The sequence below is a fragment of the Gorilla gorilla genome, chromosome 2, assembly GCF_029281585.2.
Source record: "Gorilla gorilla gorilla isolate KB3781 chromosome 2, NHGRI_mGorGor1-v2.1_pri, whole genome shotgun sequence".
NCBI classification, from domain to species: domain Eukaryota; kingdom Metazoa; phylum Chordata; class Mammalia; order Primates; family Hominidae; genus Gorilla; species Gorilla gorilla.
In genome coordinates this window covers 198,122,863-198,143,210 of record NC_086017.1, presented here as the reverse complement: position 1 = coordinate 198,143,210, position 20,348 = coordinate 198,122,863, and the positions used below count along the sequence as shown (strand labels likewise).

The window sequence follows — 20,348 nt, the reverse complement described above, 5'->3', positions numbered from 1 at the left end:
TCCCTAATTCATTTTATGAGGCAAGTATCATCCTGATACCAAAGTCTGGCAGAGACACAACAAAAAAAGAGAATTTTAGACCAATATCCCTGATAAACATCGACGCAAAAATCCTCAATAAAATACTGGCAAACCAAATCCAGCAGTGCATCAAAAAGCTTATCCACCACGATTAAGTCAGCTTCATCCCTGGAATGCAAGGCTGGTTCAACATACGCAAATCAATAAACATAATCCATCACATAAACAGAACAATGACAAAAACCACATGATTATCTCAATAGATGCAGAAAAGACCTTCAACAAAATACAACAGCCCTTCATGCTAAAAACTCTCAATGAACTAGGTATTGATGGAATGTATCTCAAAATAATAAGAGCTATTTATGACAAACCCACAGCCAATATCATACTGAATGGGCAAAAACTGAAGCATTCCCTTTGAAAACTAGCACAAGACAGGGATGCCCTCTCTTACCACTCCTATTCAACATAGTGTTGGAAGTTCTGGCCAGGGCAATCAGGCAAGAGAAAGAAATAAAGGGTATTCAATTAGGAAAAGAGGAAGTCAAACTGTCCCTGTTTGCAGATGACATGATTGTATATTTAGAAAACCCCATCATCTCAGCTCAAAATCTCCTCAAGCTGATAAGCAACTTCAGCAAAGTCTCAGGATACAAAATCAATGTGCAGACATCACAAGCATTCCTATACACCAATAACAGACAAACAGAGAGCCAAATCATGAGTGAACTCTCATTCACAATTGCTACAAAGAGAATAAAATACCTAGGCATCCAACTTACAAGGGATGTGAAGGTCCTCTTCAACAAGAACTACAAACCACTGCTCAACAAAATAAAAGAGGACACAAACAAATGGAAGAACATTCCATGCTCATGGTTAGGAAGAATCAATACTGTGGAAAGGGCCATACTGCCCAAGGTAATTTATAGATTCAATGCCATCCCCATCAGGCTACCAATGACATTCTTCACAGAATTGGAAAAAACTACTTTAAAGTTCATATGGAACCAAAAAAGAGCCTGCATTGCCAAGACAATCCTAATCCAAAAGAACAAAGCTGGAGGCATCATGCTACTTGACTTCAAACTATACTATAAGGCTACAGTAACCAAAACAGCGTGGTACTGGTACCAAAACAGATATATAGACGAATAGAACAGAACAGAGGCCTCAGAAATAATACCACACATCTACAACCATCTGATCTTTGACAAACCTGACAAAAACAAGAAATGGGGAAAGGATTCCCTATTTAATAAATGGTGCTGGGAAAACTGGCTAGCCATATGTAGAAAGCTGAAACTGGATCCCTTCCTTACACCTTACACAAAAAATAATTCAAGGTGGATTAAAGACTTAAATGTTAGACCTAAAACCATAAAAACCCTGGAAGAAAACCTAAACAATACCATTCAGGACATAGGCATGGGCATGGACTTCATGACTAAAACACCAAAAGCAATGGCAACAAAAGCCAAAATAGACAAATGGGATCTAATTAAACTAAAGAGCTTCTGCACAGCAAAAGAAACTACCATCAGAGTGAACAGCCAACCTAAATAATGGGAGAAAATTTTTGTAATCTATCCATCTGACAAAGGGCAAATATCCAGAATCCACAAAGAATGTAAACAAATTTACAAGAAAAAAACAAACAACCCCATCAAAAAGTGGGCAAAAGATATGAACAGACACTTCTCAAAAGAAGACATTTATGCAGCCAACAGGCACATGAAAAAATGCTCATCATCACCGGTCATCAGAGAAATGCAAATCAAAACCATAATGAGATACCATCTCACACCAGTTAGAATGGCGATCATTAAAAAGTCAGGAAACAACAGATGCTGGAGAGGATGTGGAGAAACAGGAACGCTTTTACACTGTGGGTGGGAGTGTAAACTAGTTCAACCATTGTGGAAGACAGTATGGCGATTCCTCAAGGATCCAGAACTAGAAATACCATTTGACTCAGCCATCCCATTACTGGGTATATACCCAAAGGATTATAAATCATGCTGCTATAAAGACACATGCACACATATGCTTATTGTGGCACTATTCACAATAGCAAAGACTTGGAACCAACCCAAATGTCCATCAGTGATAGACTGGATTAAGAAAATGTGGCATGTATACGCCATGGAATACTATGCAGCCATAAAAAAGGATGAGTTCATGTCCTTTGTGGGGACATGGATGAAGCTGGAAACCATCATGCTGAGCAAACTATCACAAGGACAGAAAACCAAACACCGCATGTTCTCACTCACAGGTGGGAATTGAACAATGAGAACACTTGGACACAGGGCAGAGAACATCACACCCCGGGGCCTGTTGTGGGGTTGGGGGCAAGGGGAGGGATAGCATTAGGAGAAATACCTAATGTAAATGACGAGTTGATGGGTGCAGCAAACCAACATGGCACAGGTATACCTATGTAACAAATCTGCACGTTGTGCACTTGTACCCTAGAACTTAAAGTATAATTTTAAAAAAAAGTTTCTTAAGGTTGTGGGCTTCAAATAGAAAGTGGGCTATGCAGGAAGCAGCTTCTGCCTAGCTGGTGAGTTCCTGAAAGTAAGGAAGTGAAGAGACAGATATAGGGAAGTGGAGCCCTAGTAGAGAAGGAAAGAAACACACATTCCACAGACACTGCTGAAAAGGCATTTCTGATCTGTTCCAGGATCCACCCCATGCCCAGGACTCCTAGGGAAGTATGCAGACTAAACACTGACATAAAAACCCCCAGAGCACATATGTTTATTCAGAAAAAGGCAAATGTTGGTGGTTGTGAGATGGGCAGGTTGCAGCCCTATTGTGCAATTTTTGATATTTTGATTTATGTGTAATACAGTTTTTCCCACTAATAAAATATATTAACAGAACCCTGTGGCAAGAATATTTCTCAAGTCTCCCTTAGTATTGAGAAATCAGCATGTGCTACCTGAAAATACTCCAGGAACCTAATTATCCAGGGGAATTTATGAAATAGTACATGAATTCTAGTGCCATATTACACGTAATTACATGGTGACACTGTCTTATAGTAGTTGTATAGCATTTTACGGTTCATAAAGTGCTCTCCTGTGTATTGTTTCATTCACTTTTCACAACACTCCCCACTCTACCCTGGATGTTCTGGGCTCTGCTGTCCCTCATGTAAACCTCCAGGTACGACCTTGCAGCAGCAAGGACAGCTCAACTCTACTTTCCTGGGTACGACACCTCCATTAGCAGACACTAATACTAAAGGGTTTTTCTTTAAATAAACACATCATCAGGTTGGGTCATGGAATCATTGTCTTCTTCTCCAGTGAGGAATCAGGAACTCAGGAAGATCAAGAGACTTAATTGGAAGCCTAGATGTGCTCCCAGTAGATACATTCCACATTAGAGCCCACACTGTGGTCCTTCTCTTACTCCATAGCTGCACAGAAGAAATTTTACCTGAGAGTTCATCAGGCGAATGGTAGTTTTTGTGCCCACATCTTGTTGGAAGTTGGCTGTGGGTGCCCCATTAAACCTCAGGACTGCGTCATGATCATCTATAAACCACAAAGAAACAGAAAAGAGGTGATGAGCACTGGCAATATGCAGAAAAAGAGAAAGACAAGAGGCGGGGGAGGGGGCAAGGGAATAATGCTTCCCCATCTTTACCCCATCATGATCCACAGGGCAAAATGGCAGTATTTGTGTGGTGCTCAGGTAAAGCTCCTAGGCAGAGATGACCACCTGTCTGCCAGCCACTGTAAGGGCTGAAGGGGGCCATACTGTGGCATTCCTGAAACCCATTCAAAGACATTCACTTGTGCCTGGGCACAGCAGAAAAGTGAACAAAGCCAGTGTGCTACTTACGGTGGAGTAGCTACTCCAGTTATCAAAGCAGCAAACCAGATATTCTCTTGGTATCACCAGTAGATTATATTTCTATCTCTGTCAGAAAAATGAAAACACTACCATATGTTCAGTGTATCCCACAAGTGCAAAGGACCCCATTGCACTCTGAAAAGCATGCAGTGCTCAGCAAATGGACGGGATTTAACTATGGCATCCAAACAACCCCCAGGTGTTCCATTTAGGAACCTGAGGCCCAGGGAAGAGTCACAGACCTGGTGTGGCAGAAATGGAAGAGGAGGTCAGAGAGCTAAACTAACTTCCTTCCTTCCTCTCTCTCTCTCTTTTCCTTCCTTCCTTCCTTCTTTTCCTTCCTTCCTTCCCTCCCTCCCTCCCTCTCTCTCTCTCTCTCTTTCTTTCTTTGTAAGCCATTGTCAGAAACAATGTACTAAATCCAGGCAAAATCAAACAGGCCATCTTGAAAAACCTAAAAGCTTCCTGGGCTAGCTCCTTGTCTTTGCAACTGTTTAAGCAGTGTTTGGAAGACTTGGAAAAGTTTCTCTACCCCACGTTGACCTATCTGATGGAGGAGGGATCAAATCCTGTGATCCTATGAGAACTTCTTTCAATCTTACTCGGTCAAGCAAGTTTGGGGCTCACCACTGAAATCTACACGGGATCAGGGGGTCAGCTGAATCCTCTATTGTCCTATTCAGGTTTGTTTTGGGTCATTCTTTATCCACACAGGATTTGGGGAAGTGAATGCATTTGACTGAACACAAGATGATTTAGAAAGAGGATATCCACAGAATTAAGGATGAAAGCCTCTCTCTTTATTTCAGTTCCAATGTATGTACTAAACCTCAGGAACACAGAAACATCATTCATGAAAACAACACAACCCTATCCTCAATCCTAGGGCAAAATTTCATCAAAATGGTTTGAAAATTACCTGAGAAGGGCACAGTCCAAACTGTTATCATCTTACAGGGCAGGTACACTGAAGTGCACATAGGGCAGGAGGTATATCTTTACACAACTCAGAATTACAACACATTTTGTCAGAATCAGTCACTGGTTCGAAAGGGATTAGTAGTAATTGCATGAGAAACACAGATCCATCAGAAACTTCAGTTAGTCAACTTTTCCATTTCACAGATGAATAAATTATTGGTGAGAATCCCAGTAGAAAAGAAATGAGAAGCTCCAATGGAGTAATTGAGAGATTCATAAAAGGACTACATACCAAGTTGGGGTACAGTTTAAAGAAATCAACATGGAATAGGCTAAAGCCCCAGGGTTGATGACTGCAGGGTGTCATTACCACCCCAGGTCTACTGTGGCCTGATGAGTGGAGACCCTGAGCTGAGGAGGGACATCTGTCGGGAGCTGTTGCCTTTAGGAGAGGAACACAGCTATTGCCAACCTCCGGCCAGCAAGAAGGAGCCTGAGGGAGTCAATATCCCAACCTGGTTCTGCCCCTTCCCTTGGCTCTCATAGACCTGAAGGGAAAAGGGACAGAGCAGGACCAAGACTGGGACGGCCTCCTGGCAGGATCTGAGACCTTCAGTCAAGAGAAAGATACAGCTTGAGTTTACTCTGCAAGGCGAAACATGGCGGAATAGGTGCCCTGACCTTAGTCTTCTCAGCTTTAATGCTACTGCTTCTCCTGGCCAGTCCCAGAGAAAATCCAGAGAGTGAGAAATGCCAATTAACGCAGTTCAAAATTTTAATTTCTCAGCTGGGCGCAGTAGCTCATGCCTGTAATCTCAGTACTTTGGGAGGCCGAGGCGGGTGGATCACCTGAAGTCAGGAGTTCGAGATCAGCCTGACCAACATGGTGAAACCCCATCTCTATAAAAATACAAAAATTAGCTGGGCACGGTGGCACACACCTGTAATCCCAGCTACTCTGGAGGCTGAGGCAGGAGAATCGCTTGAACCCAGGAGGCGGAGGTTACAGTGAGCCGAGATTGTGCCACTGCACACTGCACTCCAGCCTAGGCAACAGAACGAGACTCATTCTCAAAAAAAAAAAAATTCAATTTCTCAGGGACAGAGCTAGACGGAAAAGGGTGAGAGTGGGATTTGGAGGTGCAACTGGAGAACATCCAGCACAGAAGGCTTAGGTTAGAAAAGATGCTTGATGTTGACCATAAAAAAGGAGAATTGTTTCGTTCAGTCAACAAATACTGATTGAGCACCTACTCTATGCCAGGCACAGTTTTAGATGCGGGAGATGACGGCTGTGAGCAACAAAGACAAGGTCCATGCCCTCAGAGATATTACATTCTACTGCACGGAGATAGACAATAAAGATGCACGACAACCTACATATAAGATAATTTCGGATTGTGACAAACACTGTGACGCTAACAAGCTGAGCTGTGTGCCAGAGACATTGAGGGAATTTCCTTCATAGAGTGATGATTCAGGGAATGCCTTGGAGCTGAGACCCAAACGATGGCCAGGCTTGGGAAGGGTTCAGAGAAGTCCACCAGTCAGAGGATGCAGCAAGTGTCAGGACCACAATGAGGGCAGGGACTTGACTGTAGACAAGGAGTGAGGGGAACAAAAATCAAAGATGCAGTTACAGAGGTTGGCAGGAACCAGATCATACACGGACATGGGGGCCCAGGTATGAAGTTTGGATGTGATTCTAAGAGAAAAGCCAATCAGGCTGGGCGTGGTGGCTCACACCTGTAATCCCAGCACTTTGGGAGGCCGAGGTGGGCAGATCACGAGGTCAGGAGATCGAGACCATCCTGGCTAACACGGTGAAACCTCGTCTCTACTAAAAATACAAAAAAATTAGCTGAGTATGGTGGCAGGCACCCGTAATCCCAGCTACTCGGGAGGCTGAGGTAGGAGAATAGTGTGAACCCAGGAGGTGGAGCTTGCAGTGAGCCAAGATCATACCACTGCACTCCAGCCTGGGTGACAGAGCAAGACTCTGTCTCAAAAAAAAAAAAGAAAGGAAAAGAAAAAAGCCAATCAAAGGAGAAAACTTTTTTGAGGCGATGGATATTCTAATTACCCAATCTGATCATTGCGCATTGTATGCATGTACCAAAATATCACATGTACCCCATAAATATGTACAATTATTATATATCAAATTTTTAAAAAGAAAACTTTAAACTGACTTAGGTACTTAAAGAGAAAAAAATCCTGTTTGTCAAACCTCCCTGCTAATTGAAAGTTGAACTTTCAAACTCAAATAGGCCTCTAAGAAATCACCAAGAGAAATCCACAACTACTGAGATCCCAGCAAACAAGCCTAGCGAGGGGGAAAGGCTGCAGAAAAAAGAACCTACCACCTCTCTGTAACTTAGAATTAGAGCTCAGAAAAAGAGGCAAATTAGGAGAAGAAAAAATAAATGCATCACTGTATTCAGATTATACAATCACATGCCTAGAAAATTCAACAGAATCAGCTCAAGTTAGTAAATTCATAAATACATCAAAATCCACTGCCTCTAGGTGTAGTTAACTCTAAATAGCTAGAAATTATTATGAAAGAAATTTTATCACAATTTATCACCAAACGCTTTTATATTTTCAAGTTAGCTTAATACATCCTACAATCATTTATGGAAAATTACATTCTGATTCTGGTTGAAGAAAACAGACATACTATAGATCAGAGTTTAAAAAAAAAACTATGACTTGGCCGGGCGCGGTGGCTCACGCCTGTAATCCCAGCACTTTGGGAGGCCGAGGTGGGTGGATCATGAGATCAGGAAATCGAGACCATCCTGGCTAACACAGTGAAACCCTGTCTCTACCAAAAATACAAAAAATTAGCCAGGCGTGGTGGCAGGCACCTGTAGTCCCAGCTACTCAGGAGGCTGAGGCAGGAGAATGGCATAAACCTGGGAGGCGGAGCTTGCAGTGAGCCAAGATCATGCCACTGCACTCCAGCCTGGGCAACAGAGCAAGACTCCGTCAAAAACAAAACAAAACACTATGACTTGAAGGACAAATCTGGTGCATCCCTCATTTTGTAAATAAAGTTTTGTTGGAACATAGCCAGGCCTGTTCATTTACTACTATCTATTGTTACTTCTGCAGTACAACAGCAGAGTTGAGTAGTTGTGACAGACATCATGGCCCTCAAAGCCAAAACTATTTACTATCCAGCCTTTTAAGAAAAGCTTGCTGACCCCTGATATAACTGATCATGTTCTCCAAGCTACTCAGTTCACAGGTGTCTTCTCAGTCCTTATTCTGCCCAAGAATATGTCCCACCTCTGCAGACTTTGATACCAACAGCCAACATCCCTCAAACTCCATCCCCCTTTGCCTTCCATTGTATGGTGCACACCTAGTTCTCCTCTAGCCGGTCTCTGACCCTTCTGACTTTTCCTGCTTATCCCTGTTCTTTTCTTTGTCCTTTAAATGTAAATCTTTTTCTAGGTTTTCTAACTGGTCTTCTTCCCTGGATTATAACCATTATCTCACCTTGATACAAATGACTTGTAAATCTATCTCGACATCTGATCCTTCTCTAGAATTAAATACTCAACAGCATAGATATCTACCCAGGGAAATCCACACACACTTCAGTCTCAGAACATCCAAAGTGGAATCTGCGTTCCTCTGGAAGCATGCTCCCCTTGGTAAGATACAGCCTGCTCCCAGGCTAGACATCCTGGCTCCTGCCTCTCACTCAAGATCATTTCCAGCTAGATAGTAAGTTCTGCCTCTTACTTCATGAGGCCTCTCAGGTAAGGTCCTTTCTCTCCATCACTGCTACCACAGCCTGGGCAGGCCTGGCACTTCTGACCTGGTTGTGGCAATAGTCCCTAATAATGGAGACATTATAGAGTACAAAACAGGGACTCATAGAGAAGTGAGAAGTCTCCCTTGTTCAAAAACCTTCTAGGGCTCTCCATGGCTTGAAGAATGAAACCTAAAGTCCTTATTGTGACTATCAACATTCTCTAAGAGCTAATGCCTAGCTACCTTCCTGGCCTCGTTCCTCACCCATCTTCACCCACAAGGACCCACATGCCATCCAAACAGGATTATTTGTGATGCCCAAACACACTTTACCCCATGCAGCCTTTGCTTCTTGCCTTTGCCTTAACTCAGAATACCCTTCTCTTTTTCTCTAGGACAGCTAATAGACAAGAATATAAGAAATTTTGTAACATAACAAAAGAATACTCACACCGAATTTTATTATGAAGCTACAATTATTATGAGGCACAACAGCAGAGGTGCTAAGAGTGGGGTCTTTGAAGCAAGCACTCTGCTTTCAAACCCCAATCTGCTATTAGCCAGTTGTGTAACCACTTGAGCCTCCGCATTTAGCTCTCCAGCAAAATGAGACCAATAATCTCATCAACCTCACAGGACTTCTGGGAGGATGAAAAGAGCAAGGCATGTTAGGAACTCAGCAGGTGCATAATAAGCATCACTTGTATTGATGATAGTGTTTTAAAATTATGCTACTGTTTGACATGAAAATTCCAGCAAATCTAAGATACTTAACATGTATGAGTAAACTATCAAAAATAATTGAAAATGACTGAGCCCACCATTGGCTGGTTTGTGAGACTGCTGGAGGCAGAGTATGTTATTACACTCTCTCTGATAGAAAATCTTGCTATGGACAAAAAAAAAAAAAAAAAGTCATAAAATGTCTCTTACTCGTGTCTTCTAGCCTCACTTCTGAGGATATTTCCCTGTGGAATGTCAGTAGTGGTCACCTAAGTTATCTGCACAAAAACCTTGTCAGCAATGTTATTTGTAAAAGAAAACCATTTGAAATAATCTGATCCATCCAGTAGTTGGGAATAGACTCAACAAATTCCAGATGCAGGAGGAAGTGTATGGGCCTGGCACGCTGCCTGCAACTCGGGCTTCAACAAAGGGCCTTTCCCTTCCCCTTCCCCTTTGTATTGTTGATGAATCCATGAATAAATAAAAGAATATATGAATGTCTTAAAATATTTGTTAGACAAAATGCCAAGAGGATATATACCCCATAACAGCAGAACATTCGAAGTCTAACATGCAATTTTCATTACAGCTCAGGATCAAAGTCCTTCTGTGGAAATCCTTATTTTGAAGTTGAAACTGCAATCTATAGAAAAATATTATTTTTATTAATGTTTACTTAAATCACTCCAAACCTTTAAGGAGTGCATAAAATTAAAGCTGTAGTTCTAATTCACAGAGGTATCAGGCCCTGTCTCAAACTTCAGTACAATTTCAGCCAGGCACGCAATATTAACTTGACATGAAGAAGGATCAGCTAATACCTAGGATATCCCAAACATTTGCTACATAAGCAGCAAAAATGGAAAAGAAAGAAAGAAACTTAGCTCCATTATGGATGAACAAAAACCAATCACATTTAGTTTCTTGAAAACAAAGTCCAAGAAAAACCAAAAATACAGAAGCAAAAGTTGAGGTGGGGCCGGCCAGCGAGGCAGCTGCCTATTTGGGGAGGTAGAAACTGTGATCTCACCATTTCTTTCTGCTCTAGAGAGTCCAATTTGGGCCTACTTTTCTTTGAGAGCCTGTGCTGGGTTTCAGACCATTTTTCCTGGCAGTCAAATGAAGGAAATAAAAAAGGAAACGTATGACCTCACCTGCTCCAGTACCTCCAGGCTGACAGAGGAGCAAAGCTTCCTGTGCTTTGCTTTCTTTAGCTGATTCATTTCAAATAATGGAAAACACATTCAGCATAAGAGAAATAAGGCTCTCTGTTACACAGGTTTACAAATATAGAGAGACTTTCTATCTTGATTCACTACAAAGGGTTTCAAGAAAAGCAAATTAATATGTTGTGACCAGTGACTCTGAAACTTTTTTGGGTCACAGATCCCTTAGAGAATAAACTGCAATCTACAAACTCCCTTCCTGGAAAAATGCACGGACACACTTATACACATACACATACATTATACACACCTAATCCACAGACAGTTTTGCATGCAATTGCAGGGATTCATGACCCTCTGAAGTTGGTCCATAGCCCCCAGTTAAGAATTACTGACCCAATTAAATCTTTTCAAAGAGAAAAGCTGAAGATTACCCAGGTTGTTGAGGCCAATAGAGTCCTCCACTAATCAGGTAAAACAACAGAATTTCAGAACCTGGAAGTGATGTACAGATCTATGCTTCAAGTCTTTTCAAAGGTCAATTGTAGGCTTTTGATTATTGGTAGCAGTGGAACTCTCTTTTTCAAATGAAATCTTCTACACAATTCCAATATTTAAAACAGATCAAAATAAAACTATTCTGTTCCCAACACAAAGAAACAATAAATGTTCAAGGTGATAGATATTCTAATTACCCTGATTGGATCATTACACATTGAATAAATGTATCAAAATATCCCCATAAATATATCTAATTATTATATATCAACTAAAAATATTAGGAAACAATAATGAAGCTCTTCTAATTGATAAAGATGCCGGGGGCCTAGAGCGCCATCTGTTCAACTCCCTCTGTGTCACTTGTGACTCTGAAAAAAACACTGCCCTGGGCCCACTCCACTGGTCCGCTGAGCCACACTTGGGCCACTTGTCTCCCATACCATCAATATGCCCAGCCAGTCCCAATAAGCACTGCCATTCACAGAACAACCCCAGAACATACCGATTTCTCTGCCTAGTTGGGAGGACTTCAGAGATCCTGCTGACGACACAACAGCACACCTGCCCCAAGGCCCAGCCTTGGTCCTAATGCTCTCCTTGGGCAGATAACCCTCCCATTCAGAGGTATTGAAGGGAAAATCTGTGGCCTCTACCATGGATACATTCACATGGTCCCGGAGGTGGCAGCGCAGGGCCTCTGCACTGAACTTGATGCCTGGTCCTGGCCCCTTGTAGGACACTTTGTACTTGTTCATGCTTAGGTAATTCTTCCAGATCTTTTGCAGCCTAGGGATAAGGTTTTTGGAAGAGCTGTCCTTGTTCCACACCTGGAAGGAGGCCTCTGGTTTGGCCTTGGCTAGGCCTCTGAGACTGCCGAGGGTCTGGCGGCCCCTGTGGGGGTCCTGGGTGCTGCTTGAGGATACAGACTGGGAATCAGACCCCATGGCCAATTTCCCCAGACTCTTCAACACCTGGAATTCCTTGGTTTGCAATTTAAAGGAATCATAGTAACTCCCTTTCTTCTTTTCCTTCCACACACAGATGACTGCAAACAGAAGAAAGACCAGGACGCAGCAGCTGAACTTTTTCTTCAGGTTGGTGTGAATCATAATGAAGATGTGTTCAGGGAAGCCACTTTGTTCTGAGCAGGAAAACAAGCCTAAAAAAAGTGAGACAAGGAAAAACAAATGATGTAAAGAAAAACCCAATGTGGCATGAGGCGGAGCGATGGACTGAGCAATAGATTTGAAGTGAGATGACTTGAATTCCAGCCCTGGTCTACCTCCTGGCCACCTCTGCAGCCTGTTAAGCAATTCTCGACAAAAGTCAGCCTCAATTTGGGCTTTGAACGTGGACCGCAGACCCTCTTCCTCTTCCACTCTTCCACTCCCTTCTTCCTCTTGAGCCATGAACACTTTATATGTCCTCCCATCATTACTTTTTCTATGCTGAATATTAGTTTCTGGTTGCCTTGGTCTACCTCTCTGACTGCACTCTGAGTTTCTTGAAGTCAGAAACCACATCTTGCAAATCATTCAGTTCCTAGGGCCTTGTAACATTTGTTAAATGAAGCCATGCATGCTTGAAACAAAAATAGAATAAAAAAGAGCAGGCTGACTGTTTTACATCACCAGACCTAAACTTCCTAAAATAGTAAGTGGCCCAACACCCCTTCAAAATGGCCAGAAAAAGACTTCTCGTTATAGATGATGCCATAGATTTCTGATGCATCTCTCTAAGGGCTGCGATGTTGGACTCCTGCATGAGAAGATCGAGGGTTATCTCCACCACATAGTTTCGTGCAGTGCCCTGCAAGAAGAGCACTGTTGAGACAGGAAGCTGACTCACCTCATGAGAGAGGCTAGGAATTCTGGGTAAGATAGCAGACATGTAGCCAACTAAGGAAATGGAAACAAAAATTCATTAAGCACGCTGGATGTTATTTCACTTAACTTCACCATAACCGGGGCCACCATGAGACACAACTCTGGGGGCACCACGCATAGCGTAGTCTAATGCGAAGGGCATCTCCTAACCTGTACAGGGTTCACTTCAAAGGTGTTACAATCTCCATTTTATGGATTAGCAACCTGAGGCTCTAGGAAGTCAAGGGAAGTGCCCAAGCTCACAGAGCTGAGGAAATGGCTGCACTGAGGTTCAAATCCAAGTGGATTTGATTCCATAACCCATGTCCTTTCCAGTACAACATGCACAGAACTGCAAAAAGCTCTGGAAAATAGATTTCACTGAGCAAATAGAGACTGAATAGTCTCTTTATTTCTGAGTAAACACCTACTTTGTTTTCTCAGAATTTATTGTGTAACTGAATGGAAACTGGAAGCACTTTGAACTCAAATAATGTCTGTATCTTTTGGAAAACATTACATTCTTTCCCCAATCACTGGGTTTATTTACAATAATAAATCAAAGCAATCACCTCCGGGGTTTTGCTAACCCACTAGGGGTCTGAGGTCCCTTCCCATGGATCCCGCTCCTAAGGATATCAGGAAAAGGTAGTAGGAGTACTGGACTGGGTGTTCACAAAACCTGGGTTCTTTTCCCCATTCCTGGTGACCTTGGGCAGGTCACTTAATATTTCTGCCCCTGAGTTTTTCAGAATAATTATCTCTGCCCTGTGTGATTTGCAGAGTGTTGGGAGGGCAAAACAAGAGGATGGTATTCATTGCATTTGAACTAGATAAGCAAAAAGGCACAGGAGGTATTCTGAACAGAGACAGGAGAGCAGCAGCTCAGCCTGGGGGCCATGTGGAGGTGATACGGGTAGTGAAGACAGTGGTGTGAAGCCACAGCCATGACTCAGCAGCCCTGAGCTCCAGGCTCTTCCCTGGGAATCCTCCATGAACTGACATCTAGCTCATTCCTGGAATCCATCGGCAGTACCAACCAAAGCAGTGCTTCCACCATCCCAGACCTCAGGAACCAGTGACTCTGGGAATGATGGGCTCCTATCTTGGGCTGCTGAAGTTGTGGAAATGATTAAATGTACACAGTGGAAGAAGAATTCAGATATAAGATCATGAAGTGGAGGATGGAAGCTTGTTGTATTACCAGAAACTAAGGAATTCAATTTCCGCAGACACCCAACACAGGTAATCACATGACCATATGACAACTGAAGAAGAACTAGAGAAAAGAAGGAAAGTAGCATTTAAGGAGGGCCTACTACATGGTAGTCACTTTCCTTGCAATATCTCATTGAACCTTTACTACAACACTATGATAGAGATATTGACAATCCTATTTTAGGAAATGGAAAAAACTGAGACTTAGCAAGGTTATAGGGTTTCTCCAATGTCAACAGCAAGTCAGTTCTAGAACCAGAATTCCAGCCCAGGTCTGTCTGACTCTAAAAGTTCATCATCTTTCCACCCAAGGCCATGCATCTGTGATAAGGGACAGTGAGAAGTCAGTGTGATCAAGTCGGACTCAAGGTCACTAGAGAGAGAACTTCGTCTGTCAGACAGTCGCAGATAAGCCACCTTCACCATCAGTGCTGCACCTGCCATCCCTGCTGTGCACTGTGTTACCACTCGGGTACTTTCCATATTGGTAAGGTTTTACAGACCTATTATACTCCTGTGAGATAAGCACAGCAGATTTTATGAGCTCCATTTATAGCTGAGTATAGTGAGGTTTGGAAATACAAATAATTTTCAAAGTTGCATGAGTGATTTGGAAATAGTGGACTTGGAACCTGACTTTCACATGTCTGAATGAAACAAGATGGCAGGAAGGGCCTGATTCACTGTCACAGGAGTGGAGGCTCAGGGAGCAGCTGCCCAGTACCTACTCTCCAAGGTGTGGTTTCCCAGGAAAGAAGAGTTCCTCCAAACAGCTGGGTCTAGCGACAGTCTTGCAACCATCAGACAGCCTCAGCCTTCACAGCCTGTGCTCTGTCATGGCCTCAGGGCACTCATCTGAAATCTCACATAAGGGCTCATGTGGTCCCTTGACACCACCCTTGGTTGAGGCTCCAAGTCCACCAGGTGGCTGGAGTTTCTGGGCACAGGCACTTATAACTGCAAGACCCTTTCTCATCTCTCAAATTGTTTGAAGAAGGCAGAGGCTGAAGAAACTTTCTCTAAATGGCGCAACCAAGGGAAAAGAGTAGCAAAGTTTTCTCTACAAATGTTTTGGAAAAACACACTAAGCTTTGAATTTTCCAATTACACCAGACTGTGTTAAGCCTCCAGGTGTCTGCACTGCTGCACTCTTTCTCCTTGTCCATGTGCTTGCCAGCTCTGACAGCATCACCTTTCTGCTTCTGAAGGTCAGTGGAGGCCACCTCCCCTTCCGCACTATCCCTGCTCCCCTTTGCTGCCAGCCAGTGCTTTGTAATGCTTGCTTTTCATGCCGGACTTTGCTGCTAAAGGAAAACTCCTCCTGGCATCCTTTCTGAAACCCTAGTACCCAGCACAGTGCCTGGACCAGAGCGGATACTCAATGAAAGAGTATTGAACTGATGCAATTGTATCAGAGAATCTTTACAATCATCATGAGGCTTCTAGAGGAAGAACACAGCAACTTGCATCATCACCTTCAAAGAACTGGCCAACACTGAACTGGCAGAAATCAATGCTCAAAGCAAGGAAATCCTGTCCCGACCCACCCATCACGACATACTCAGTACCAGCTGCATTCGTGGCAGGTAGTAGGTACTCAGAATGGTTGACTGAAATACAGAATAACTTAAATCTTATATAGTTAATAGAAATGGACAAGCGATTTCTCTACACCCCCCAACCAAACCCACATTGAATCAGCAGTTAAAGAGGACTAAAAAAATACATACAAAAAGAAAACAGCAAAGCTGGATCCAGATACTGAGATCCTGAGATTCCCTGCCAGGACATCTGCCACACCAACTTTTACTCAGGAATGTACCCCTTTGCTAGCCCATGCCTCTGTGTGTTCCTTACCTGCTTCTGGCTAATCCCCCAGGGGCGGCAGGCCCTTCAGGTCCTCAGGAATTAGCACTATTCTCCATGGGAGGGAAGGTTTATTGGGTCTGGAGGCCAAGGCCCATTTTTCTCAGGATGATCAAAACTCATCTGCAAAGGCAAAAAATAAGAGACAGAAAGAGAGGAGGTGAGAGCTGTTTTCCAGCAGAGGCAGTGTTAAACATTAACAAGATGGAAAGGTGCTTATGCAGACCTAGGCTAGGTCTCAATCCAGGAAGCCTCCAGGGCTCAGGAAAAAGAGAGAGAGAAAAGCCTATTAAAGGTGCAATGCTCTGGATCTGTGAACAGCACAGATAGCCTAGAAATAGACTTGACACTGGCCGGGTGTGGTGGCTCACACCTGTAATCCCAGAACTTTGGGAGGCCGAGGTGGGCGGATCAGGATCATGAGGACAGGAGATCAAGACCATCTTGGCTAACACGGTGAAACTCCATCTCTACTAAAATACAAAAAAAAAATTAGCCAGGCATGATGGTGCACACCGGTAGTCCCAGCCACAAGGGAGGCTGAGGCAGGAGAATTGCTTGAACCCGGGAGGCTGAGGTTGCAGTGAGCCGAGATCACGCCACTGCACTCCAGCCTGGGCAACAGAGAGAGACTCTGTCTCAAAAGAAAAAAGAAAAAAAAAGAAGAAATAGACTTGACACTGGATAAGAATGGGCTAGAAAGCTAAAGTGGCCACCATGGACCAACCTGGGAAGAACAGATTGTTTAATTGCTGGCTTGGAGGTAAATAGGGAGCAATTAGGTCCATCCTGAAATAAACTTCATACAGATTTTCAAAAATTATTTATTTTCAAAGAATATTTAATAATATGTGAAAGTTCAATCAGTATAATTGTAACTGAAAAAATAGGTTATAAAACGGTAAATACTATCCAAATTCAGAAAAAAATACATTTAAAAAAATGTGAAAAAATACTAGAAAAAAGTACACCCAGAATGGTAATAATAATAGATGTTTTCATCTTTTATAATTTTACATATATTCCAAAATTTCTAAAATGTACATCCATTATTCTTTGACTTTGAAAAAAATGTACAAAAGTATAAAAATGTAATTTTAAAAAGCTAAAAATAAGCCAGGCGTGCATGCCTGTAGTCCCAGTTACTCAGCAGGTTGAGGAGGGAGGATCATTTGAGCCCAGGAGTTAGAGGCTGCAGTGAGCTATGAGCGCTACTGCACTCCAGCCTAGGTGACAGAGTGAACCTGTCTCTAAACAAACCAACAAAAAACAGCTAAAAATATAAATATATACCTGTCAGCTCTTCCTTCTTTTGATGTGATGTAGGAAAATAGCAAAGGAAAAGTTTAATACATTCAGTTGCAAGAAAATTTCAACATCTATACAATGAAAAATACTGTAACTACAATAAAAAGGAAAAGTCAAAATATAAAAAGGGTTAATATAATAAAAGTCTCCCAAAATAAAGAGGTAATCAACATGAACAGACTAATCACAAAATAAAAAGCACAATTAACAAGCATATAAAGGTATGGTTAATCTTGAGAGAAACCCAAGAGGCGCAACTAGAATACTGAGAAACTAGTTTATAGAATTTACATTCGTCTGCAGTTTTCTACATGATAATACTCATTGCTGGACAGATTATAATTAAATTGATATACATTCAAAGGATCATATAAATTAATGTAACCTTTCTAGAATGTATTCAGGCCATAGAGTTAAGAGCTTCTGACCATGGACCATGCTACTGTACTTCTAGGAAATAAGAGTGAATAAATAAATAATTCAAAAGAAAAAAGATTACATACTCCAGTTTCCCCACATGTAAAATGATTCTCTACATTACATAGTTCTGATGACAAATGAGAGAGGATTAATGAGATAAAGAATATGAGTTCTATAAAGCAATACGCACACAAAGAAGAAAAGGGTTTTTTAAAAAAATAATTTCAATTTATATGTTAGATTCAGGGGGTATGTATGCAGGGTTGTTACCTGGTATATTGCACAATGCTGAGGCTTGGGGTATGATTGATCCTGCCATGCAGGTACTGAATAATTCATTTTTTAGCTCTTTCCCCAGCCTTCCCCGTCTTGTAGTCCCCAGTGTTTATTATTGCCATCTTTATGTCTATCAGCATTCATTGTTTAGTTCCCACTTATAAGTAACAACATATGGCATTTGGTTTTCTGTTCCTGCATTATTAATTTGCTTAGGATAATGGCTTCCAGCTGCATCCATGTTGCTGCAAAGGGCATGGCTTTGTTCTTTTTCATGGCTGTGTACTATTCCACAGTGTATATGTACCATATTTTCTTTATCCAGTCCACCACTGATGGGCACCTAGGCTGATTCCATTCTTTGCTATTGTGAATAGTGCTGCAATAAACACACAAGTGCATGTCTCTTTTTGGTAGAAACATTTATTTCCTTTTGGATATATACCCAGTAATGTGATTGCTGAGTTGAATGGTAGTTCTGTTTTCAAGTTTTCTGAGAAATCTCCAAATTGCTTTTCATGGTGGCTGAACTAATTAACATTCTCAACAACAGTGTGTAGGTGTTCCCTTTTCCCTGCAGCCTCCCTAGCATCTGGTGTTTTTTGACTTAATAATAGCCATTCTGACTGACGTGAGGGGGTATCTCACTGTGCTTTTGCTTTGCTTTTCTCTAATAATTAGTGATACTGAGCATTTTTCATGTTTGTTGGCAGCTTATATGCATCTTTTGAGAATTGTCTGTTCATATCTTTTGCTCACATTTTAATGTTGTTATTTGTTTTTTGCTTGTTCAATTGTTTAAGTTTCTTATAGATTCTGGATATTAGATCTTTGTTGGATGCATAGCTTGCAAATATTTTCTTCCATTCTGTAGGTTGTCTGTTTATTCTGTTGATAGTTTCTTTTGCTGCACAAAAGCTCTTTAGTTTAATTAGATCCCACTTGTCAATTTTTGTTTCTGTTGCAGTTGCTTTTAAGTACTTTGTCATAAATCCTTTCCCAAGGTTGATGTCCAGAATGGTGTTTCCTAGGTTTTCTTCCAGGATTCTTATAGTTTGAGGTCTCACATTTAAATCTTTAATTGATCTTGAGTTAATTTTTGTATATGGTATAAGGAAGGGATCTAGTTTCATTCTTCTGCATATGGCTAGCCAGTTATTCCAGCATCATTTATTGAATACGGAGTTCTTTCCCCCGTTGCTTATTTTTGTTGACTGTGTTAAAGATCAGATGATTACAGGTATGTGGCTTTATTTCCGGGTTCACTATTCTGCTCCATTAGTCTATGTGTCTGTTTTTGTACCAGTACCATGCTGTTTTGGTTACTGTAGCCTTACAGTGCAGTTCTAGGTCAGCTACTGGAATGCCTCTGAGTTTGTTCTTTTTGCTTAGGATTGCTTTAGTTATTTGTACTCTTTTTTGGTTACACATGAATTTTAGGATAGTTTTTTTCTAGTTCTGTGAAAAATGACACTGGTAGTTTGATGGGAACAGTGTTGCATCTACAGATTGCTTTGGGCAGTGCGGCTGTTTTAATGATATTGATTCTTTTAATCCATGAACATGAAATGTTTTTCCATTAGTTTGTGTCATCCATGACTTCTTTCAGCAAAGTTCTGTAGTTCTCCTTGGAGAGATATTTCACTTATTTGATTAGATGTATTCCTAGGTATTTAAAATTTTGTTGTGACTATTATAAATGAGATTGTGTTGTTGATTTGACTCTCAGCTTGAAAATTACTGGTTATGGAAATGCCATGAATTTTTATACACTGGTTTTGTATCCTGAAACTTTGCTGAAGTTGTTTATTAGTTCCAGAAGCCTTTTGGCAGTGTCTTTATAGTTTTCTAGGTATAGAATCATATTGTCAGCAAAGAGAGACAGTTTGACTTCTTTTCCTATTTGGATGCCTTTTATTTCTTTCTCTTGTTTGATTGCTCTGGACAGCACTTCCAATACTATGTTGAATAGAAGTGGTGAGAGTGGGCATCCTTGTCTTGTTTCAGTTCTCAAGGAGAATGCTTCCAGTTTTTACACATTCAGTATGATATTGGCTGTGGGTTTGTTATAGATGATTCTTATTATTTTGAGGTATGTGCCTTTGATTCCTAGTTTCTTGAAGGCTTTTTTGATGAAAGGATTTTGGATTTTATCAAAATCTTTTTCTGCATCTATTGAGATGATCATATGGCTTTTGATTTTAATTCTGTTTATGAGGTGAATCACATTTATTAATGTGTCTGTGTAGAACCAACCTTCCATCCCAGGAATGAAGCCTACTTGATCACAGTGAAATAACTTTTTGATGTGCTGCTGGATTCGGTTTACTAGTGTTTTGTTGAGGATTTTTGCATTTATTTTCATCAGGGATATTGGCCTGTGGTTTTCTTTTTTTACTGTGTCTTTGCCAGG

The 20,348-nt window shown here is 41.6% G+C and overlaps 1 protein-coding gene across 5 annotated transcripts in view; it reads right to left on the bottom strand.

The window, feature by feature from the left end:
• ST6GAL1 (ST6 beta-galactoside alpha-2,6-sialyltransferase 1) overlaps positions 1 to 20,348 on the bottom strand; it is a 150,168-nt gene that overhangs the window by 23,745 nt on the left and 106,075 nt on the right. For all 5 annotated transcript variants that reach the window (XM_019024128.4, XM_055382099.2, XM_055382102.2 and 2 more), the window contains 3 exons: positions 15,923 to 16,054; positions 11,485 to 12,141; positions 3,478 to 3,575 (listed from right to left, as the gene is read on the bottom strand). In XM_019024128.4, the coding sequence (XP_018879673.2) occupies positions 3,478 to 3,575; positions 11,485 to 12,091 (705 nt within the window). In that variant the 5' untranslated portion in view covers positions 12,092 to 12,141; positions 15,923 to 16,054. The remainder of the gene's footprint in view (positions 1 to 3,477; positions 3,576 to 11,484; positions 12,142 to 15,922; positions 16,055 to 20,348) is intronic.